This window comes from Tinamus guttatus, unplaced genomic scaffold, assembly GCF_059628265.1.
Source record: "Tinamus guttatus ecotype Peru unplaced genomic scaffold, ASM5962826v1 Tinamus_guttatus_pri_ptg000194l, whole genome shotgun sequence".
NCBI classification, from domain to species: Eukaryota; Metazoa; Chordata; class Aves; order Tinamiformes; family Tinamidae; genus Tinamus; species Tinamus guttatus.
This window is the reverse complement of record NW_028288728.1, coordinates 406,201-430,515: the sequence shown is the minus strand read 5'-3', so window position 1 is coordinate 430,515 and position 24,315 is coordinate 406,201. Positions and strand designations below refer to the sequence as shown.

General features: G+C 57.0%; 1 protein-coding gene across 2 annotated transcripts; it reads right to left on the bottom strand.

Annotated features, from left to right (window-relative positions):
- Positions 1-8,320: 8,320 nt before the first annotated feature.
- Positions 8,321-23,571, bottom strand: GMEB2 (glucocorticoid modulatory element binding protein 2). Of its 2 annotated transcripts, none has more exons than XM_088523543.1 (9): positions 23,404-23,571; positions 19,031-19,128; positions 17,987-18,117; positions 15,989-16,092; positions 13,049-13,206; positions 11,394-11,465; positions 10,440-10,577; positions 9,637-9,759; positions 8,321-9,407 (listed from the first exon to the last, which is right to left on the bottom strand). In XM_088523543.1, exons 1-9 carry the CDS (start codon positions 23,532-23,534, stop codon positions 8,767-8,769), a joined length of 1,596 nt encoding a protein of 531 aa, XP_088379669.1. In that variant the 5' UTR covers positions 23,535-23,571; the 3' UTR covers positions 8,321-8,766. The 2 variants fall into 2 exon arrangements, with proteins under 2 accessions (XP_088379669.1, XP_088379670.1); XM_088523544.1 differs by having other exon boundaries at positions 17,987-18,114.
- Between the last annotated feature and the right edge of the window lie 744 nt (positions 23,572-24,315).

Genomic DNA, 24,315 nt, shown 5'->3' with positions numbered 1-24,315 from the left:
GAAACTATTGGAGTTGGAGGAAGCTCCCAGCACAGACTCTCTGCCCAGGTCTGCAGGTAGGAACCAACAGGAAGGGGAACTGTAAAACTCTTAAAATCGCCCTGGATCAGCAGTTCTCCCCACAAACACCCATGAAACATCTCGTATCAGGAGAGAAAGGGAAAGAAGGAAAACGCTCATTCTTTGCAGAAGTCCCAAAGCAAGGCCTGGCGTTCAAAGCTCCTGGCACCCACGTGCCGGGCAAGAGGAGTCTCTTGCAAACAGCAGCCGTTCATCAAACCAGCAGCTTGGCGCTCGCTGCAGAGGCTCGGGCTCCCCTGGGCTGGATCCCTGCCCCTCACGGGCTGCTTTACCCATCGGGGACTCTCGGACCTGCTGCCACCCCCCGGCCACGGCGAAGCCTTCCCTGCACCCCAGGGAGCCGGGGCAGGACACCGGCCTCGCGGCTGCTCCAGCCCTGATTAATTATTGACGTGAGCTTGCGCAAGGGAGCGCGCTGGCCGCCCAGGCCAGCAAGCCCGGCCAGCGGCCCAGGAACGGCCCAGCCACGCGAGGGGGCTCCGCCTTGCGCTGCCGCGCTCGGAGCAGCGGCGCAAGCCACGAGCATCTCCGACCGGCCCATGGCGGGACCGGGGCGCCGGGCTGCAACAGGGAGGGTTTTGCAAGAGGAGGCGAGCGCTGCATCGCGCCCACCGCTCCCTGCTGCTCCTTTCCCCGCCGGCTCCCTCGGATGTCTCCCAGCTTCAGCAGCTCCCTCCCTGCTCGCCCCGGGCTCTTTGGACGAGGCGACACACTCCCGCCTGGAAGAGCCATCCTGGCAGCCGGTACAGGGCCCAGGGAGCGGACATGGTCCGGCCGCTTTGCAGAGGGAAGAAACAGCCGCGAAGCCGCTGCCAGAGCCGGCAGGAACGCGCTTCCCTGCGTGCAGCGCCCGGCACGCCGGGACACATCCACGCGGAGCCCCCGGCACCAGCAGCCGCCACTATCGCATGTCTGCACCGGAGCATAAGTGTGCAGAGAGCCCCCGAGCGCAGCCCCTGCACCCCGCAGCCCCGCAGACCCTGCTGCACCCCTGGGTGCCCTATGCCCCAAGCACCTCTCTGCGCCACATGGCCCAGGGAGCGTGTGGGCCGTGCACCCTGCACGCAGTTGGCACCTAAAACCTGCCGACGTGCCGGCGCCCTGCAGCAACACAGGGCACCCCCTGCACTCCCAGGAAGCACCTTGTACCCCTGCAGCACCCTAGGGCACCCTGCACCCTCACAGCACCCCAGGGCACCCTGCAACCTTGAAGCACTCTGCAAACTTGCAGCACCCCAGGGCACCCTGCAAACTTGCAACATGCCAGGACCCCCTGCACCCTCGCAGCACCCCAGGGCACCCTGCAGCTGCGGAGAGCACTCCGCATTCTTGCAGCACCTCATATCCCGGGGCACCCCTGGGGCATCCCGTACACCTGCAGCTCCCAGTCCCTGCAGCACCCCAGGGTAGCCCTGCAGCACCCTGCATCCCCCCTCAGCACCCTATAACTCACAGCACCCCAGGGCACCCCGCATCCTTGCAACACTCGGTATCCCACAGCACCCCAGGGCACCCTGCAACCTCAGAGCACCCTGCAAACTTGCGGCACCCCAGGACACTCTGCACACCTGCAGCACCTGGTCCCCGCAGCACCCCCGGGCACTCTGCAATCCAGGAGCATCCCGCACTCCTGCAGCCCCCGGTCCCTGCCGCATCCCAGGGCACCCCCTGCACCCCTGGACACGGAGCATCCCGCATCCTTGCAGTACCCCGCACCCGGAGCACCCCCGGGCACGGAGCATCCCGCGTCCTCGCGGCACCCGGAGCACCCCCGGCCCCTGCACCCCCCGTACCGCGCTGCCGCCGCCGGTTTCGGTTCGGGGCCCTCCCGCGTTCAAACGGCGGCCGCACTTCGCGGAAATTGCATCACGGAGGCCCCGCCCCCCCCGCGCCACCGGGGGAGGGGGGAGGGGGGGCGGGAGGAGCCGGTGGCGGCACCGGGGGGAGGGGGGGCGGTTTCCCGCCCAGCCCCGCGCCCCTCACCCCGGTATCGGGTCCCGCTGCGGGGCCGCTTCAGCCGCGTGGGAGGTTCGCGCCGCAACAGCCCCCCCCGCAGCCCGGGGACCCGGTTCCCCCCCGCCCGGAGCCCCAGCGAGAAGGGGGCGAAGCCGGAGCCCCCGCTCTGTCCCCCATGCAGGTACTGAGGCCCGGGTGGCCCCCCGGGTGCCGGGGTGCAGAGTTTGCCCCCCGCCCGGCTCCCTGCACCCTCCACCTCTGCTCCCTGCACCCCAGTTAAAGACACGGATTTTGCACCCCAGCCCTGCACCCTGGTTTATCAGGGTGCAAGACCTGCACCCCAGCCCGACTCCCTGAATATCAGGGTGCAAAGTCTGCACCCACCCCTGCATGCCCCATCCCCGCGCCCCACGCATCCACACACCAACTTCGCACCCCAGCCCCGCACCCTGCTTTATCAGGCTGCAAGCCCCGCACCCAGCCAGGCTCCCCATGCGCCCCAAGCTATCGGGGTGCAAAGTTTGCACCCCAGCCCTGCTCCTCAGGGCGCTAATAAAGCAGGAACTTCCCCACCGGTCCCCACAAAGCCACCTTGCTCCGCTCCCGCGCGCCGAGCCGCCCGCACGGGGCCGCGCGCTCGCCCCGCTCTAGCCCGCGGTCGCTCACCGGGCCAAGGTCCGCGGGGCCGGAACCGGCTCGTTCTGCAGCGGCGCGGCCGTCCGCTCCCGGCCTCCGGGAGACGATGGAGCCGGGGAGGCAGCGCGAGTGTCCGACCCGCGAGGCCGCGGCCGGGAGGGGAGCGGGGCTGCCCTGCTTAAAAAGGGCTTCCGGCAGGGGAAAGGCCGCCCAGTTTCCTTTCTGTTCATCACCACCGGTTTCGATTTCCATTCCCTTCCCTGCCTGAAGAAGCGCGCCCAAGCGCAGAAAGTTCAAACTCATGCCAAAAAAAGAAAGAAAAAAATGAATTAAGGAAAAAACATCCACCCCTTGGGCACTGCCGGAGCTGCAAAAGGGGCTCATTTGCATCGGGCTTTGTGCAGCAACGTGGCCGCAGAGTGCATGCCCCGGGGCAGCCCCACACGAGCTCTGCATGCGCCGATCGGTGCCGAGGCTCTGCGGGCACCCGGCTTCACTCCCGACGGCTGCAGCCCCCAGCCGGGCCCCCCTTCCCGCCTAGGGATGGGCGTCCTTGGAATCCGGTTCTGGAGGGCACGGGCAGAGCATGAGGCCTTACGGACGCCGGGTCCCTCTGGCAGCGGGAGAAGCTGCTTGGGAAAGCTGCAGGGCTTGGGGCAGTTGCTGCTGTTAGCGCCTGGCCCCGGCTTCCCAGCTTGGTGCTTGGTGTGCCAACATCCAGCTGCAGGTTCTGGAAAACTCCCGAACAAAAAAACCCTGCTTGCTTACAAGTGCGAGCAAGCAGCAGTGCTGGGAGGAGAAGATTGCAGCAGAGACACAAACCCCACAGGACAAACCCTCTACCAAGAGGGCTGAGGCTCGCACATCGCCCAAGGCACGGGCTCCCCAGTGCCCAGCCGGGAAAGCGTGAGCTCCACTCAGCCCCGCGCTGCCCCCCTGGGATGCAGCCCCGGGCTCCTCCACACGCACGGGCAGCTCCCCCGGGCCGTGTTTTGGCAGCACAGGGACAATTAGCGCCCGTGCACTCGCTGCACAACCTCCCACGGAGATAAGGGCCAGGGGAGAGCCTGGGCGCCTGGCGCCGCGCGGGACAGCACTGAGGGCAGACGGCTCTGGCACCCACTGCCCTCGAGCTCCCCTTCCCCAGCGATGTCTCCAGGCTGCCCGGAGCTGCTCCCCCTGGAGTGGATCCGGCCCTTTCCAGGGCTCTGCATTCCCAAGATCCCTGTGTCCATCAGCCAAGGCTTGGCCAGAACGGCATGCAGGTGCCTGGGCACAGCTGCCAAAACAGAGACCCGAGGCTGGGGACGATGGGCACAGCCCCCCTGAGGCAGGGGGTCTTGCTATGCTGGGGCTGCAGGGGGGAACCCCCTGTAATGCCCAGGAGGCAGCGCAGGGGCGAGCGCGGCTGGCGGTGGGTGCAGTTCGGAGCCTCTGCTCCCGTCAGCGCGGAGGAAAAGATGACAAAGAGAGGAGAAACCACAAAAGCAGCTTCCGCTGCTGCTCGAGTTCTCCCTGGAGGAAAGGAAGCGGCTTTGTGTTGTCAAACACTGGAGAGGGGACACGGCCGGGGCAGCCACACGGGGAGCTGCCGCAGCCAGCCCTGCAGCCAAAGCAGGGGGAAGAGAGAGAGCAGGGCCCCCGCGCTGGGCTGCAGGGCAGAGCAGCCCGTTTTGGGACGCAGCGGGGACCGGGACAGCCTCCACCTGCGGCCGCGAGCGGCGGGGGACGCCGCAGCCCCTGCCCGCAGCGGGAGGGAAGGGGCTGGATGCTGGATGCGGAGCCCGGTGCAGCGCAGCAGGAGGGGAGCGCAGCCTGGCACCGCTGCAGCTCCGCGCGCCGCGTGGGAGGCCCCGGTTTCGGTTTCCATTCCTGCCCGCGGCCGCCTCCGTGTCCGCTTTGCTGCTGCCCTGCCGGGAGCCCAAGCAGGAGAGGGGGCCGCGGGACGGGCTCCGCGGCTCCGGCGCGTTCCCAGGCGGAGCAGGGCCGCAGCGCCTGCAGCAGGAAGGAAACCTCCATTTCCTGGCAGCCGCCGGGGCTGCAGGAGCCGGCCCCACGTCCCGCTCCCTGCGGAGCGGCTCCTGCACAAGGCGGGCGCTCTGCTCCGTCCCAGGGCGCAGCCTGGTCCCCCCCAGGTCCGGGACAGGTCCCCGTGCGCCGCCACCGAAGCCTTTGCCACTGCTGCCCCTGTTTCTCTGTCCCCAGCATCCAGCACAGCCCTCCCCTGCATGTCCCCCACAGGCTGCACCCCTGGGCAGTTTATAGGGCCAGGGGGGCTCTTTATGGCCCCATGGGTCACCAAGCCTCCCCTGGGGCACTTGGCCAGCAGGGCACCGGGATGGCACAGCAGAGAGTCAAGGTGCCACCAACGTGTCCCATGAGCAAGTCACAGCACCCAGGCGGCCACAGCCTGGCCCCGAGCAGTGCAGGGACACCCAGACCCTGGGGCACTTCAGCACCAAGATGCTGCAAGCGAAGCCAGCACGTCCCAGTGCCACCAGCTTCCAGGCCTGGCAGGACCTGCTCCATAGGAGTGTCAGCCCTGCGCACTTTGGCATGGGCAGGTTGTCCCAGGACAACCAGGATGCTCCACAACGACCCCAGGAAAGCAAGTCACTTGGGTACCACCGAGAACAGACGCACAGTGATAAACAAGGTTTAAGATACCTGGACTCTTCCCTGCTTCCTCCCCGATGCAGCCAGGGTTGTTCTTCGTTCTCTCCGTCCCATCGAGCCGCATCTTGGACCCTTTGAGCAGGACAGGGGTTGTGCTCCCTGCCAGAGGTCTCCAAAGTGCCACCAGCTGCTTTGCTTTTAGAAGGGACCGGGGGACGCACGCGCACCGAATCCAAACCCGATCCAAACCTGAACACGCTCTATTCAACTCAGCATTATTGCTAAGCACAGGCTGGCTTAAACATAGGGGACCAGTTTTGCCTTAGCTCCCTATGTGCCAAAAGCACCCAGACGTGCTGCTCACGGCACACGGGTGTGCATGGAGGAGGCAGATGTCCCATTTCTATCTGCATCTCCCTCCAGCATCTTCTTGGGCTCCCCTCTCAGCCTCTCCGAGACATCCTACCAAGTGGCACCGAAGCCAAGAGCTCCCTTAATATGAAATACACCCTGAGGGAAGCGCTCATGTTACTGGGGTTGGGTTTCAAAACAGAACTCGTGACGTAGGAAACCTGCAGTGCTCAGAAAATAACCAAGAGGTTCCTTTCAGCACCGCTCCTGGAGCCAAGACAGCTCAGGCCCTCAAGAAAACATGTTGGCAATGGGAAGGCCCAAGCCGAGAGCTGGAGCACGACCACAGCGGGGACCAGAGGGTGCTCTGGGGTGGCCAAAATTCAGCCCTTCCAGAAGCGAGAAGGGACCCGAGCATGGGGACGCTGCTCCGAGGCAGCCACTGCCACTGTCCCTTGCTATCCGGAGCGCATCCCACTGCCCAGCCCAGGAGAGTGAAGCCACTTGGCCCTGCAGCGCTGCAAAACAGAGCCAGGAATGAGGGGATCCTGCTGTGGTCACGGTCTTGGACCTCCCGGCTCATGGGACACTGTGGCACGAAAGCCTCCTGGATGCTACATGGTCCCTGGGATGCTGAGGGGTCCCACGGGCTGTGGGATCCTCTTTCCCCTGTGTCCTCACACGCATGGGAGCTTGCGAGGAGCCTCTCCGGCAGCGACGTCCTCCTGGCACCAGCTCGTGTCCTTAACCACCCCCTAAACCCAGTTTCAATGTCCACGTGGCAGAGTAAACATCACGTCAGGGTAAATAACACGTCACCACATGCCCAGCACACCTACCGGCTCTGCCTGTTGTCTCAGCCGAAGGGAAAACATCACGGGCTGCCTCTTCCCTGGCACGGGAAGGAGTTAATGTTTACTTAAGAGAAGGAAGCAATGGTCGGAGCACTTGCCTGTCAGAGGAGACGGAATTGGCCGATCCCGGGCTGCTTCAATGGTTTCGGTGCAGCTCAAGACCACTGAAGGAAGGTGCCTCAAGCAGGACAAGCAGCTGCCATGGGGAAGGGCAGAGCGTGTTTTGGGCACGGTGCCCTCGTGCCCATGCGGCGCTTGGGCTGCTCCTTTGGGCCTGCCTGAGTGTGTCCGTGTCCCCCAGCACGGCCTGCTGAGGGGCTCCTCTGCCCCCAGCCCCACTTCCATGTGGCAGGACACAAGCAGGACAGGGGGCCTCACGACTGCCATGCTCATCCCAACAACGTGGGCTTGCAGGTTGGCATCGGAAGGTCCAGTTCCTGCAACAAAAAGCATCATCGCAAAGAAAAAACCCTTCCATGTCATGAGCTTTGAGGCAAAACTCCCACTTGCAGACGCAGCAGTGGAGAAGCCCAGACTCCCCTTTCCGAGAAGGTCCACACTATTGACACGAGGTCCCAGCAATTCCACACTATTGACAAGAGGTTTCGCTCCCTCTCCCAGCAATTCAGAACACAGTTGTGTTTTTCTTCAGCAAATCCCAAGCTTTTCTGTAAAGTTTCATGCCCGCTCAGTGTTTTACCAGACCAACACACAGCTTGTGCACCCAGGACACAGGCTGAAGCAGCCACAATATACTCGAATTAGGGAAGGGTTTGAAGCATTTCTCTGCACATGCATGGACTGTAGCAAGCACAGCATATAAATATGCATGAAAATATTCATTTAAAAATGTGTTCCTGCCCTGACCTAGCCCTGAATTGCAATCCTAGCTGTCATGACCACACCAACACAATAAGCCAACAGCACTCTTTCAAAAAAATATTTATTAGCTCAGTAAAGTGACCTGTCATTGCTGCTGCTGCCAGATCATGTTATAGAAAACCCACACGTCAAGCACCCAACTCCTTTTAGCCGGAGACAGCGTAAACATCACCGCACACGTGCAGCGTGCGCCGTAAAACAGGAGCAGCCGCGCGACGGAGCATCCAAAGAGCACCGGCGAGCTGCGGATTCTCCGTCGGTGCCTTAAGCCTCGCGGCCCACGGAGCATCTCTGCAAACCAGGCGGGGAGAGAAGCACCCGGCGGCGCCGAGGAAGAGGCGCCCGGAAGGCGACGGCACCGGGGACCAGCCCGGCGCCGGGACGGCTCCGCTCGGGGAGCAGCGCGAGCTTCCCCGCGCGCTCTGGGTTCATCGGTTTTTCCGCACGTTCAACAGTACGTGTTGGCCTTAGAGCAGTATCTTCACAACCAGAAGGGTTACACCACTTGCTTAAAAATCCCACAGAATGGGTTCTTGGAGAAAACCAGAGAGAGACCCTAAATCCTCAGAAGTTACAGCTTTTCCTGGCTCTTTGGGTTTGTTTCTTCCCCTCCACACAACCCAAACCTGTAACAGTTCTCTCCCACCTCCGTCGCCGAGCGGAGCTGGGAAGCTCACGGCGATCCTCAGGACGAAGCCTCCTTTAGGGACACGCACAAGGCACTTGAGCCATCCGGATCCGACACAGCAGGACCCGGAGCTGCCACACAGGGGGTCTCCCCAGGCGCAGCCTCATGCCCACGCGCATCCCACGGACTTCCAGGCTCCCGGGACGCCCTGTCCTTCCAGCCCTTTGCCGGGCTGCCCCGTCCAGCACCAGCCCTTTGCCGGGACGGCAGCCCGGACTCGTCCCACCTGCGCTGCCGGCCGTGCCGATGCCGCTCGCACGCGGATCTGCACCTGCGCAGCCGCCTCGCGAGGATTTTCTTGACCTTTTGCTACTGCCTTTGCCTCCTTGCCCTGCAACCCTGCTCCCATCTGCTCCTCTCGCGCACTGTCCCAGCTAAGAAGTCTAGAGATAAGGCAGGGCTAACAAGCTAGAAGTGGAATATGTAGCCCAAGAGAATAGGTGAGGAAAGCTTTAAGACTTAAGCCTTTTTTTTCCTCTCCAAATAGGGCAGAGCATTTTGTCCTTCCCTCCTTTGGGTGTCTTTTTCCTCCCTCTTCCTCTCTCCTCTCTGACTCGAATCTCCTCAGGACCCGATTTCAGCCATCCTGAGTCTCATTAACCTGTGCCCTCTTTACACTGCTCCCCCTTCCCCCAGCACAGCCGGGAAAAGGCAGTTCCACCCAGAGTGTCACAGAAAACGTCCCTCCAGGCAAGGCCCCCGTCACTTCTGCTCCGCCTCGTCGGCCACTGTGGTCACCTCGATGGTGGTGGCGTGTTCGTCCGCCGCGGCGGCGCCCGACGGCACCGTCACGATGGTGCTCCCGCTGGGAGCCATTTGCGTCACGTTCTGGATGGCGGTGCCGAGTCCCGGCAGCGTGAGCAGCTGGAAGGGGCTCACCACCTTCACCACGGTGCCGCCGTCCTGGATGGCCGCGGTGCTGAGCACCGTCAGGTTGGAAGCGTCCGGGTGGATCTCCACGGCGCCGGGGAAGCCGGAGCCGGCCGAGGCCAGCACGGTGTATCCGCCCAGGAGCGGCGACGACGCGGGCGAGCTCGACGCCGGCGGCTGCGAGGGGCTTTTCGCGAGCACCGACGGCGGCAGCGACGACACCACTTTGCCGAGCGGGAGGTTGGCGAGCTGAGAGACGGGCATCCCCGGAGCCACCGCGATCTGCGCCGGCGGGGACAGCACCTGGGAGGTGATGGCAGCCGGCCCCGACGTGGCCCTGGTGAGCCGGGGGCGTTTTAGAGGCGTCGGGACGGAGACGGGCGTCAGAGTCATCAGGACGTTATTGAGATGCTGCGATTTGTGCTTCAGCTCCTTGGCCCGCTTGCGGTGCTCGTCACACTGCTGCTCCAGGGCTGCAGAGAGACAAGGGTCAGCAGAGGAAACCCAGCCTGGCCACCAAAAGCTGCCCAGGGACCACAGCCACCGCCACACTGTGACAAGCTGCTCCTTCTGTAGCTAGTTTCACACGCAGCAGCTTTAACAAGAAACCCATTACTTTTTTTATGCACAGGAAGGAAACACTACCAGTGACAGGGGAATCAACATGGGCTTTTCTCTGAGCCCTTTCTCATGAGCCCATACCTGCCAAATCCCGCGTGTACTGTTCTCTCGAGCGATCCATCTGACATTTGTGGCTTGCCAGGACCTTCTTGACCAGGTCCAGCATGCCAAAGTTCTGGACAATGTTGTTGAGTAAAACAGCATCTTAAAAAGAAGACACAGATTTTTGAGGAAAGCAAAATTCCCAATATATTTATCTTGCCCTGGTAAAAAGCCACATAAAAACCCAAACATGTTCAACTGAGGTAGCCAAAAACCTGAGCGAGGACAACGGGGAGAAGGCAGAAGATCATGAGAAAGCACAAGAGATCATTAGTGTATGAACAGCCCTTTCCTCCTGAGCAGGGGCTGGTAAGAAATCTCCTCCCCCGTAGCTGGTTGCTGCATCATTCTCTGATGGCCTAAATCCCACTGAAGTTCCTGTGCCAAGTATTTGTCCAAAGACCTAGAGCCAGGGAACAGGAAACACCAGGCGCAGGGAACCCACGCGGCCCCAAGCCCTGCTCACGGGCGGCCACAGCCACGACATGGCCAGAACAGCTTTTAGGAGAAGACTGTCCAGCTGGCAGCCTCCCTTTCCCCGCCCAACTATTACTAAGCCAAAAACACCCATTAATTTAAGATTTATGAGAATGGTAAATTAAAAGTGAACCAGTAAAAGCATTCCCTTTTTGATCTCATTGCTTTTTTTTTTTTAAGAAAATTGATTCAGTTATGGTGAGCTATGTTCCTATAGAGTTACCCATTCATCCAAAAAGAGAAAATCCCCAAATCCCTCTGCTCAGACTGCTCTTTCCGCCGTGCACTCAGGACCAGCTCCTTACCGCTGAGCTGCAGCGGGGAATCCTGCGCTCGCTCCTGCAAGCCTTTTATGGTCTCCACTAGCTCCTGGTGGAACTCATGGATCACCTCCTCCAGAACGCCCGCGTCCTTCAGCCCTCGCCAGAAAGCAAAAGCATCATCTGGAGAAAGAGAAAGCAAAAGACCCCCAAAATACTCAGAAGACGCAATGGGGATTTTAATGGCTCCCTCTCAAGACAAGCGGCTGCCCATGGAGCAGCCCACCAAGGGCACGGTGGTTTGCTCTGGACTCTGCTTCCCGTGCCTACAAGTCCATTCAGTCTCTGCATATACAGCAGTGGGGCAAAACCCAACCCCAGCGCACACCCTGAAGGAGCTGCAACTCAAAGATCACACACTTGGGGCACTTTAGAAGGATGTTTTCTCCCAATGCTTCTTGCATCCTCCATACACACCCCTGATGTGGCCACACAGCCCACTGCTGCCATGGAAAAGGCTCTTCAGTTCAGCTCAGGATGCAAATCAAACCCCAGGGCGCATGAGAGACACCAAGGCAGAGCTCCCTTTGGGAATCTGATCTCACCAATGCAGCTAGATGAAGCAGCAGGATTCCCGTCTAAGAAACATCTGTTTCCTTAGCTCAGATTACACCAGAGGAGCAAGAGAAGTTTCACGACAGCTCTTATTTTCCCCAGAGCCACACCAAATGTTTGGCCTGTGTTGGATGTTCTAGTGCTTAGAAACAATTTTATCTCGAGATGAGGGTGCAGTCAGATTCCATACGTGCAGGATATAATTCAGTGCTTTGCATGGAGCAATAAACAAATAACCCCGGAGGAGGGTCAAGCTGACTTGCAAATTAAGACAGCTCCAGCCAGAGTTCCTATTCATTTCCCTGCCGTTTCCGGCTCTTTTCCGTGCACCTCTCCTAACCTCTGCCCCGGATGTGCTGGGCCGAGCGCGGTCCCAAGAGGTACCTCCAACGCTCGCGCTCCAATCGCTGGCATCCTCACAGGTTTCTATGGTGATCGTCGCCGGGGATCCGTTCACTGCAACCAATAGCGAGAAAAAAAAGGAAAAAAAAAAGTCCTGATTTTTCCCCATGTTTTTCCCAGGCTGTTTCTGCAGAAAGCGCTGCCGTTCTGCAGCTCTCCCTTTTTGGTGCCTCCGACCGGGTTTATCTGCCCTTGGCTCTCCGAGCCCAGCGCAGGGGCGAGTGGCACGAGGCGGCCGCGCGGGTGGCACCGCGGGGCCTCCCGCCACGAGCCTCGCCAAGGGACACGTGTCCAGGGAGGCTGCGGGGCCTCCTGCGCTTGCACACGCTGCTACGGCACAGAAGTCGCACGGATTTGGGGCTGAATCAGTGCATTTGCAGCACGCTCCTTTGCACACTGGGGTGCAGCCGGGGGCATGGGACTGTGTTGCAGAGAGTGGTGGGGCCCGTCCACCCACCGGGTCCCCAGCTGCTCCCACTGATCCCAATCCCGCAGGATCGCGGGAGCCACCCAAGCTGTGCAAAGGGAAATCTGGGCCAGCAAGGCTGCCATGATCCCCTAGGGAGCACCGGGATGCAGCTCCGGGCACTGAACCCCGTGCTCGAAGCCTCCACGCTGCAGCCGGGGGAAGCACCTTCTCACTAGCGAGTTTGTTTCCAGGATTGTATTTAAGGAAATGCTGAGAACGGGGCTGCAACGGAGCCCAGCGAGGGTGCAGCACCCACCAAAACGGCACCAGCACCCACAGGTCCCGCTGCCGAAGCACCGGACTGCGCCGGGCTCCCTGCAGAGGCAGCGAGACGCTCAGCTCCCTCCTCATTCCGCTCCTCCAGGCCGATCCCAGGGGGAAGGCATGGGGGGTTCTCAGCCACAAAAGGATTTGGGATATATGAAAGTATTTAGAAATTAGAGAACTTTCTGAAAAAAATAGTTACCTGGAATTACAAGTCAGATTAGGTTCAGAGCTAAAGCTGCATAGCCACAAGGATCCTTTTAAGCCCATTTTTTCTAAACTACATGCATGAGGGCAGATTAAAAATCTCTGTTGTATTCTCTAGTTCTTTTTAATCTTTCATCAGACAAAAAATGATAAATAATTCAAGCCTGGGAGCCTTAAATGAAAATGCTTAAATTATTCAGCAAGAAGTCAGTTTACAGCCCTGAGAAAAAAAGAAAAAAAAAAAAAAGAAAAAAAAAAAAAAAAAAAAGAGAAGTGCAGTAAGAGGGACTCCCAGCCCGGCCTGGCGCGCACCGAGAGGAACCGCAGTGACACAAGATGACCTCAGCAAGCAGCAACTCCCCTTTTCCTGCTTCCTTCCACAGTAACTGCCGTCTTCTACTTCAGCTACAGAGTTCGGGGTAAGACAGGATGCAAGAGGGGCAGCTCGCTGGGTCATGCCGCGTTACAGAGCACCTAGGTGAATTAATAGGTCTCTGCCAAGATGCACCCTAATAGTCACTCTGCCTGGCTCTGAGAGGGGAAGTCCTGCAGCAGAGCAGGGAGGAAAAAGTAGAGAATAAAACCAACCCACAAAACCAGAAAAAAAAACCCAGAGGCAACAATATGGGGCATTGATTATGCAGCATTATTTATGCTTTAACTCTTCAAAGCCCCTGCTAGGAATCGCTGGACATACCATCTGCAGAAGCAGGAGTGAGAGGAATATACTCTGTTGATGTCTGGCTGGTCAAAGACACCCTGGCTCCGGTCAGGTCAATTTTAGTGCTCCGGCACGTGTTGGAACAGACCTTAGCGTGCTGGTAGAAATCCAGCTCTCCAGAGTCCATGATCTTCCTGCAACACAGGGAGCAAGCATGAGAACATACTTGCATCAACAGGGTACGGACGGACCGCTGGGAAACACCTCCTGCCTGGGCGCGGGCAGAGCTTCCACTCAAAACTTTCCAAAATCCTGGAGGAAAAGCCCAGGCCGCACTTTGGCCTCCCGTTTTGCTCTTCCTTTAATACAGTCCTAACTAGCAGGCAATGGGAAAGCAGGAGGAAGCGTTTCCCTGTAAGAGAAGCGGTTACAAAAAATAAAAAAGATCTCTAGAATTCTCTTCGACTGGCCAGAAAGAGGCGAACAGTCAAAGGCAACAGTCTAGATTTCACTCAAGTTTCCCTATTTGTTGGTCTTAGGGACAACATTAAGCAAGAATTGATTTAAACAGTGCCTGTTTCCTCAGCCTGTTCCATACTGGCCACTTTTGTACAAGTCTGAGCATTATAAGCACTACGTCAGTGCCAGTAAAGTGCTTTAAGCTGCCACTATGGCAAAGAAAAAGCCAAACACATCATGCTGGGCTGAGGTAGAGAGCTAGAACAGATTAGTATTTCTGAACACTTTTCTACCAAATGTTCCTGCTGGATCAAGCTGCATCAGGAGCTTCTTTGACCAGAAATGGATCTGAGGTGTGATGAATCCAAGGCTGATCTTTCCAATGATTTTGCCAACACAGAGACAAGGTTGGGCACAGGGAGGTTATTAACTAGTTAAGCGAAACATGACCTTATGAGAGTGGAAGGAAGGAGGAAAGTACAAGGTTAACCGAGCACTGACTGTGTTAGAAGTAAATTTTACTGAACAGCTAGAATGAGGAAAGAGGAAGAGACCAAAAAAGCTTTTCTTAAAAAAATCCCTTCAATGAAGCAAACTGCCCTGTTCTCTCCTTCACTACTGCACACACAGATTAATTAGTAAAGGAAGAAAGATTAAAGCCAAATGAATGTGATGTCCTCGAGCTTGAAAGGAAGCAATCTGCTAGAGGTGCCCAGGGTAGCACACAGCAAACACAAAGGTTTAGAGCAAGTTTCAGAGCAGCAGAGCTTGGAAGCGGCTCGTTTCCCAACGCAAGCAAGAAGAACCAAAGGAAGTGGTGAGCTCAAGACTCGTGGTGTGAGAAGCTACAACAGGCTGCTCTGGTAGCGCTGGTGATCTCTGTCACAGCAGTAACAGCAACCACAAAGAAGCTTCACCAAAACAGATTCTCGAGCACTCTGAAAAAGATTCCCCTCCTAATCTGTCTAATCACTGAGGTCAAGTTTCTTCAGACTGGCAAGACCGGCACATTTCAGAACACCTTTTCTTCATCCCTGAAACATCCAGCTTGGGCTGAGAGATTTAAGACACATTAACTTTTCCCAGGGATATATTATTGTAAAGTTAAAAACACCTTTAGAAGTATCAGGACAAGTTGCATGCTCTCAACACATCCTCTGCTTGATGTAAGACCTCACATGAATTTACAGTTTAGGACCCGATTTTGTAACACAGCAGTTTAACCCTGCGCTGTGACATGGCCAAAATCGTCCTTGCAGAGCGCTGTGGGATCAGTTCTGGGGATGTTTCCCCAGCTCAGAGTGATGCACAGAAATACCCCTGAGCATGTCCACACTTCCATGGGATTCCCACACGGAAAAGGCATCTCTTCCACCTCCTCCAAGGAGGGAAACACCTGGCCTGCAGACAAGCTGGTTCCAGAGCTGGTCCCACCACCCTCTGCAAAGACCCTTCTCCATGGGGGTTCAACCAGCAGCTCTCGTGGGATCTGACAGACTTGGTTTTGAGGGCAAGAGGAAGGGAGGGAGAACAGAAGGTCTCTCTGGTCCCTTGAGCACCTAACCCCCACGCAGACGCTGGCAGCAGGAAGCTGCTTCCTTCCCCTTTCTGCACCATGTCATGCAGAAAGAGATGGGATGTATTTCTGGCTATAAACTAAGGTCTCTCTCTGCCTAAGCAAAGGGGGTTGTGAGATGGGCATATATGATCTTCCTCATCTAAACAAGCTGGCCAAGGACAACCTTGGCTTCCTACAATTTGCTTTCGCTGGGCTGCTGCACTTGCCTTCACACCTTCTTTCTGAAGTTTCTTCCTTGAAAGACCTGCCCTGCAAAGTATAAGTCTATTATATAAAATCTGCATGGAGCAAAAGCTGCTTAGAAATAATATGGAAGCCGCCTGCATTAACAGAGGAGAAGAGGGGTAAACACAGAGGCACTCAGTGAGAAGACTGTGAAAATACCGACAATTGCTAGGGAAAGAGGTGATGTATTTTTAGCCTGCCGAGAGGCAGAGAAAGATCTTAATTGAATCACACTGAGGCTGGTGTTCAAGACAACCATAAAGGAATTAAATTCTGTAGTTAAGGCCAGAGAAGATGAAGCACTTGCACATATAAGCTTTAAATAAGCCTCTTGCAGGAGAGAAAAAAAAAAGTGGTACAAAGCAGACATAATATAATGTTAGTTTATGACCACACATATCACTTGGTAGGTCATGCTAAGCCTGACAGCTAGTTACCATTAACATTCACAGTGATATTACTACAGATGAGAACGCAGTGTAGTTAAAGTTGTAAAAAGTCCGGGGAACCATTTGTTGTCCCAAATTATTCCCTCCGCACAAGGATAAGCAAAGCCAGTGGCTGGACAATATTGGGGCCAGGCTGTCAATAAGATAAATGGTCGGGCAGTGGTGCAACTGCTCCCTCAGCAGCATGTGCCAGAGCTGCCCCATCCAACCGCTTCCCCCCAGAAACCCAGCTGTGGCTGCGCACGTACAAATAAAGAGACTGACCGGAGCATGATCCCATTCATCCGGATCGCTCGCTTCCAATCCTTTAGGGTTGACTTGCCCGCCAAGTGGACAAACTCCTTGGGACTAATTAGGTGGTTGTTAAACTGCAAGAGGGAGAAACGTAACATCAGTGTGACACAGCACGGCACAGGAGCGTGTGCCCTGCAGAAGAGGGGCACCAGGGCTGGCTGCAGAGGTGACGTTTCCTGGTGCCCAGCTGCAGAGAGGAGCTGCTCAGAGGCCTGGGTTCAAAACCTGTTTGAAAAAAGAAACGAAAGCAAAAGCTGATAACGCTCCCACACCTCAAGAAGGGTAACTGAACTCTGAGCTAAGGTCAGCTCTAGCTGAAAGTCAAATATTTCCTTTACACTTAGTAGCACTTGCTCGTTAAAGCCAAGAGCTGGCATGCGTGCTGCATACAGGCGTTTGCTATATGCCCAACCCTGTTCCATCCCATAGCAGCAAGTGGAAAAGCCAGGCAAAATCTCTCCTGTGTTTTTGCAAGCTGTCAGCACGAGTGTGCTGCTCCCTGCCCCTTAGAGCTCTCACAGCATGGGGAGCTCCTGCTTTGAAAGGAGCTCCAGCTTCCAGAGAGCCTCAGCTGCGGCGGCCGCCCCTCGCGAGCAGCGGCCTAGCAGCGAGTCCGAGCGCTCCTGCCCCTTGGATCCCGGCAGCCCCTGAGCGCTCCTGCCCCTTGGATCCTGGTGGCCTCCGAGCAGCTCCTGCCCCTTGGATCCCGGGGGCCCCCCGAGCGCTCCTGCCCCTTGGATCCTGGTGGCCTCCGAGCAGCTCCTGCCCCTTGGATCCCGGGGGCCTCCGAGCAGCTCCTGCCCCTCGGATCCCGGCAGCCCCTGAGTGCTCCTGCCCCTTGGATCCCGGGCGGCCTCCGAGCAGCTCCTGCCCCTTGGATCCAGGCAGCTCCCGAGCAGCTCCTGCCTCTTGGATCCTGGCAGCCCCCGGCCCACTCACAAACCCAGATCCTCGCACCAAGGTCCCAGGGCAAAGGGGAGTAGCGCTGTTACTGCCTGCTCTTTGACCTTCCACAGGGTTTGCTATCAGGCACAACCACTGATACCCATTAAAGCTCTGACCTTCGTTAAGGTCACACACCCTCTTCACAGAGGGCTTGTTGGGGACCGCTGGCATGTACCTTGTCACTTGCCCCATTTCTCTTATTACCCCCACACCCAGCTGTATCTTAACTCAGGAGCTAAATAAAAAACAATCCCCTGAACCACGCGGTCTGAGAGAGAGTCGCTTTATGGGCAGCCTCCAGAAGAACTTCCCAGGTGCAGGGAACACCACCCATCTCAGCCAGGGTGAAGCTCATGCTCAGCTACTGCATGACATCAACTACATCTGTCTCCCAAGCGCAAGGGCCACCGTGCAAAGAGAAAACTGATTTTAGACAACAGCAGAAGCAACTGATGTGCAGCACTGCCTGTTTCTTTGGAGATGGGCATGGCCTTCTCCCTTAGAGGAGCTCCTCACAAGACAGGCCAAGAAGATACTCCCTAAACTGCACTTCTTAAAATCAGTCTAAATGCCACTGATGCCCCACTAGGGCATCACAAAGTGTGTGCCTGGATGTGAACATCTGGCCCTCCTCCCCACATCCCTGCAGACTGCAACCATGAGCCATTGAGGACAGAGAAGAAACCATTCAAGAGCTCCCCTATCAACCTCCTCACCAAATGCTTGGTTTCTCTCAACAGCAGAAGTGCCCGAAGTTTTTCAAGTGCTCCAAAGTGGAGCTAAAAGGAAACTGCACCTCTATCCAGGAGTGCTCATTTTTGCTGAGGACAAATCCAAGAATACAGCACTAAGAATCTCCCACCAAGATGGGGTTCTGATGCAAGAAACGTTTACTAGAGTTTTCCCAAATTATCTGAGCAGCCCAGGCAAGCCCAGCGCTGGCACTAGATGGCCTGGCCCACTCCAGGAGAGGAGGGTCACGGAGGACCTGCCTCCTCCCGCACACACGGGTCTCATTCTCACCTGCACACACTTCACGTTGATCCCAGGGCACACAAATTTTCTCCATATCAGGTTGGCCTTGCTGTCACCACAGGTGATGGGGTAAACGATCTCTGCCTCCAAGCTGTCCTCATCTTCAGCCATCTTCACTTCTCATGAGGAGCAGAGGCAGGGACAGAGCAAGAAGAAACGTGAGTTGCAGCTCCCGACTGACCCTCAGGGTTGCACATATAGTGCTAAAGCACAGTTCAAAACCCAAGGGTAAAAATATGCAGATAGGGCAGCTGGTTTCTGTGGCCATAATTAATTCACATTTTATTAATAAATGTCCAACAACCCTAATTTCATGTAAAAAATTGCACGAGCAAATTTACAGCCCCACAGAAGAGCGCATGAAACCTGAGAAGTCATTGGCTAGGGCTGAAATTTTGATACCATTTATCAGAATGAAAATAATGAAGTCACTTTCACCCTCATTTTTTTAGTGCAACAGTTTCTTTTTAGGACAACTCAGTCTTTTAAGCCTCCTCAAGCAGGGTGCTCAGGTGCCACTGGCCACTGCACCTTTCTGTAGGATAACTGCTGTGCAGGCAGCCCGGCCGCACGTCCCTGCAGCCTCCAACATGCTCCATGCTACAAAACACTCAGTGTTAGGCCAAGGACGGGGAAGATTTAAGGGTCCATTTCCCTGCTGGATTGTGCTCTCCATTCTTCCCAACTAAAACCCAGCGATGGAGCAGATCAGGTAGCTCCCATCTCACCAGCACCGCCAGCCCCAGCTGAGCTCCAATTATTACTGATTAAATCCACTTTTTCTTACAAGAGAAGCTTGTGAGCCTGCTGCAAACAGCCGGATCGCAGGGCTGTCCCGGCGGGAAGCAGCAGCAGGAGCCGCGAGGGCCGTGCCAGGCTCGGCCGTGCCAGGAGAGGGCGGCAGCACTCCAGCCTGCGGAGCGGCCGGCTCCTTCCCGAGGCTCCTTCCCAAGGTTTGCATCCCCGGGGCCGGGACAGCAGGACACTCTGCAGGACCCTCCTTGCTCGCGCTCCCGCAGCGCCTGCGCCTACCTAGGACGGCTTCTTTGAGGTGCGTGGAGGCTGTGAAGGCGGCCGCCGCCGCCGCAGCTGCGTTCTCCGTCTCCAGGGTGTCTTCATTGATGTCACCGCTGGGAAGAGAGTCGAATACGCAAAACTGAGCGACGCGGAAGCACCATCCCCGCTCCCGCCATCTCCAAGAGGCCCCAGCAACTTTGGAAGTCATTTGTGCTGCGTCCTCCCACAAGAGGCAGGACTCGGCCCCGGTTCTGAGTGGTTCAGGTCTGTTTTTTCTTTACAAAAATAAAAATCCCACAGCCAACAAGAGAGGGGCCCAGCCAAAAGCCACCCATGTCTGCCTCACGTCACTTTAATCACAGCCTGTGTCCCCCGCAGCCCCTGCTCGGGCGCCCTGCCGTGCTCCTGGGGCTGCTGTCGGCGCTACGGAGACTTCTCCCAAGCCTCCCTTAGAAGATCCTGGCAGCTCCTCCTGGAAGAGCTTCCCCAGGAACGCACGTGTGAAACATCCCTACCCTGCGTGGGCAGCGGGCGAGCTAAGCCCAGAGCCAAGGAGCCGCAGTGCTGCAGCAGGAGCTCAGAGCGACACAAACTCCGTGGAACACCACAAAACCCAGGGAAGCCAAGACCAGGCTTAAGGGGCTTAAGGCAACAGAAGCTATAGACATTTAAACTCCAAACTCAGCCTCTTATAAGCAAACGTTTCACATTTGGCTCTTCTGATCTGGGAGCTCACCATCTCCTTCAAGGATGGGTCCTCAACTCCTTCGAGACTCCCGTGCAAGAAGGGCTCATACGGCTTCTCCATGGATTGTTTGTGTAAATCCCAGCCAGCTCACAACGTAAACACTACCTCACCATCCCAATGGGTTTGAAGATGTATATCTGGTTTTGTTTTTGAAGAGGACCAGTCTAATTACAGCAGAGCAGCAGTAAATCTGTTCTACCTCTTTGGAAGAGGAACGACAACCAAATTTAACTTTTCTGGTTCTTTAGTGGCTTCACAACACACAAACTGTCCCCACGGAAGACAGTGTGGGGAACACGCACCTGAAACCTGTCCTGTTTTGGTACCATCAGTGAATTAGAGCAACAGGCGCAGTGAGTCACCGGGGGCTGCGTTTCCCAGCGGCAACATTACCAGGACGATCGGATTCAAGAGCAACCGGTTCTTCCATCCCGGCACCACAACACACAGCTCCGGGCTGGAACTGCAGCTTCAAGGGGAGCATCCCTGCCCTTCCCCGCTGCGGGTGGCCGGGGCGCTGTGCAGACCCGGGACGGCGCGTGGGAGCATCTCGTGCGGGGTGAGCAATGAGAGCAAGGGTGCTGCAGGGTGAGAGCAAGGGGGAGCTGAGGAGAGGGCAGGTTTGGGAAGAAAAGCAGCGCGTTTTGTCATACTGCAACGTGCCCTGACCAACAACGCCCAGCCAGGAAGCGCCTGCAAGGGAGATGCAACAACAACGCAAGGCAACGCATTTGCACACAGGTTCATGATCAAAAAGCGGCAGTTTGAGGAACACTTTTCCCTCTCTGCTGTCCCCCATTTTCTTCCAGAGGAACAGGCCAAAGGAGCGGCGGATGCAGAGGGGAGCAGGAGAGCATCCAGCCATCTCCCAAGCCACAGCGGTTCATCCCACGGAGCAAGGCCGGGCCTTGGCTGGTTGTCATGACAAAGCCGTGGGAGGCAGCAGCGCTCACGTTTCGCGGGGTAGGATCATTCTCAAGTTTCTCCCCGGGAGAATCCACAAACCAGATGGGAGAAAAGGGAGAAACTACGTGTTGATGAAGCAACCGGCCTGCTGCTGCTTCCTCTGCTGCTCTTACCCGGGAAGCACCCAAAAACTGGGCCAGGAACGTTAACTGGAAATACTGGCCAACTGATGGGATGTGGGCATACAGATCTCTTCCAATCACATCCAAGAGTGAAGCTTCTTGCTGACCTTTATTCTATTTACCTCTGCTTTTTTCAGTCAATCCAAAATATACATGAACTAATTAAGCCCTCGTGTGTTGCTTGTATTTTTTTTTCCTATGGCAAAAACACACCCAAAAGAAAGCAAGAAAAACGCATCAACATGGAGCTTTGTCATTTTAAGCTGTTTCTCACACAAGTTCAAAGCCTACTTCCCATAGAAGCAGTGATGGAGACAAAGCACAAGAACCAAAGTTCATGCTTTCAGCTACTTTTCTTATGGAAACAGGGGCTGGCAAGAGCCCTGGAAAGAGAAAAGAAAGCAAGAGGAGACCAAAGCAGGCTACAGACCCTCCCAAGGAATGGAAGGAACAGGAGCCCCTGCAGAGGCAGCCAGGCAAACCTCGGAGTGGGATGGCGGGTGCCTTGTCCTGCCGCCTACAATCAACGCTGCAACTCACCCCCGAGAGCGGCTCGGTGGGGCAGCACCGCACGATCTGCCCCAAATCCAAATCCTTGCAACCTACCCGCCGAGCACGGACACGGGGCCGGGGGGAATGTGCCTGGAGGAAGCGGGCCGGCCATGTGCCAAGGGCAGGAGGTCTCCTGAAAAGCCCTCAGGAACCTCTTAATGCCTGCAAAACCACCCTCCACTCGTACATACAGACAAATAAAACCGTCTTCTCCCCACGCTTCGGCACTCTCCTGCTTCTGGCTGAACAGAGACACACCGGGGAGATGAATGAAAGTTTCCAAAGAAAGATGGGAGGGGAAAAGAAGAAAAAAAAAATAAATAAAAGGATGAAATGAAACGGAACCGACCGAGCCAGTCTCTGCCGCAAGCCGTGTTGCCATGTAATGCTGTGGCAAATGGGCCTGCGACCACGTTAAAACCAGGATCCCTCTGCATCCAAGAGGAGCCGCAGCTCCAGGCCTGGCTGCTTCGCTGCCAAGGAGGAGGTAACTGCAGGTAAAAACTGCCCAAGAGCAAGAGCCGATGCTCTCCTCCCGCCATCATCCATGATTTGGGAATGGAAAAGACTCTCGGAAATAGTTTGGAGGCTCAAGAAGTCAGGGAGGAAAGGGGGCAGGTTCTGCACGCATCCTTGCTGCCCTTTGCAGCGTAACGTTGTAGAAGCCCCGTTTGCACTTGCTCAGCAGTGCAGGGAGAGCAGCGCGCGTCTCGCCTGTCCCGGCCCCGCTCCCACCAGGAGCTAAAGCCTCTCCACGAGTTTATGATAGGGGCAGCAGAGCAGTGGAAACCGAGTCCATTTTACAGAACAAAGCTGCAGTCGGAGCTCCTGGGTCGGACAAACCTGCCCGGAGCCACCTGTGGCTGGGACCCTGCGTTGCTGCAAGAGCCGGAGCACCAGAAGCACCAAAATACAACCGGGCTCTGGGACCACCCAGGGACGCGCAGAAGCAAAGCGAGTAACCTGGCACTGCCCCGAGCTTCCAGGTATAAAACAAGCACTGCTTGCATGTCGTGAAAGCCCAAGAAAAGTCCAAGAAGAACGAGCAGCACTCTCCTATCTACAATACCATCAAAAAAAGACAGAGAAGGAAAGAAAAAAAAAATCACACAAATTCACTTTGGTTTGGAGAAGCGAAATCCCACTCAGTATTTTGGGGTTTCAAGGACACATCTGTTACACTGGAGCAGTGATCCCACTCGTGTTGCTGACAGCAACAGCAGAGTTTTCTCGCAGAGCTCTGCTCAAAACCCGGCCCTCGAGCAGCGCTGGGAAGAGCCGCTCTGCTCCGCCGCGGCCCAGGCGCTGAGGATGCAGGAGGAGCTCAGGAAATTGGTTACGATTAGGGGAAAAACATGAATTTAGTCACTGGTGCTTGTGTCCATCCCACCATTCACTTCCACTCACCTATCTCCTCCACCCCTCAAATGCCCTTAAAAGGCATTTTCACGCAGCTGTCTATATTTTTTTTAACATTGCTTTTTACTGATTGTTCCTTTTATTTTTTTTAAGCATTGCTTTTTATTTCTGGCAGCAAGCGGAAGGCCGTTTAAACGTGCCACTTTCACAGAGCAGGAGCAGAGACCACTCATTTTTGCTCCAGTTCGCAGCGCAAGGCAGCAGAACGTCACCGGGTTTGTGCAGATATCGAGCACCTGCTCTCTCAGTGGCATCAGCAAAGAAGTAACCTGAAATTGGGATTGCACAGGGGTCCCCAGGGTGCTCCTGGCGCAAGCAATGCAGAGTAAAACACCCCAATCAATGATCCATGGGATTTGTTTGATGGCATTCCGGCCTGAACGGGAGCAGGATGCTTGGAAATGCCTTTGCACAACCCCGGGACGGCTCACGCGGCTCTGCGCTGCACGAGGGGCACGGGCAGAGTTGCAGGAGACACTCGCCGCCACCCCGAGCCTGGGCTCAGTCCTGCAACATGAGGACTTCCCGCACGCAACCGCTCCGTCCCGGCGCGGCGCTCCCGAGGCAAAGGCGCTTCCTACCCGTGCGGGGCCAGGTTGGTGGTGACGAGCACGGTCTTGACCTCCTCCACGCCGCTGCCGTCCACCGCCGTGTCCGGCGTCGTCACCACGACCACCTCCTCCATGTGCACGCTCACGTCGGGCGCTGCCATCGGGGAGGCCGCGGCGCGAGCGGCCGCGCCAGGAGACCCACTGCGAGCGCGGGGGGAGACACACGGTCAGCACGGGCGAGGAGGAGGAGGAGGACAGCAACGGGGAGCAAGGCGGGCCACGATCCTAAAGGGAATTCCCTAAAGGGAATGAGCAAATCCCCAGCCGGCTCCATCTGCAGTCGGGATGCGTTGTGCAGCCTCAACAGGGATGACCTCCGGGGAAGGGGAAAGAGGGGCAGGAGCAGCAAGGAGCACGCAGGAGAGCAGCGCCATTGGGAAAGGGTCCTACGACGAGCTGCGTTCTCCTGAGGTTTTAAAACTGCGCCAAGAAACTCGGATCGAAGATGTGTTCCCAACTGCTTTCCAATCCACCTGCTTAGGAAAGACGTTGGGCTGGTGGGGGAGCTCCCTGCCCTGGTCCCGCTGCAGGCACAGAAATTACGGAGATCTCCTGCAACCGAGGGACCCCGGCACCACCATGGCCCCAGCCTGCATGAACCCATCGGAAAACCATTCCGAAGGCTGCGTTCCTAGTAAATCAGCAATAGCTTCGCTCCTGCGTGGGTCCTGGCAGCGCGGCACGCCGCGCCGGAGCGCGGGGCTGCATGAGCAGGAAATTAAAATATAACGCTAAAAACGCCCCTAGCAGCACTCGGGAGGGGGAAAAGCTGTTTGGAGGGGGGGCGGGGGGGTGCACACAGCGGTGTCCCCACTGCTGGGGACACGGGGCACTGCCGGGGGGGACGTGGGGAGCTCGCGAGGCCTGTGGAGCTGCACGGGG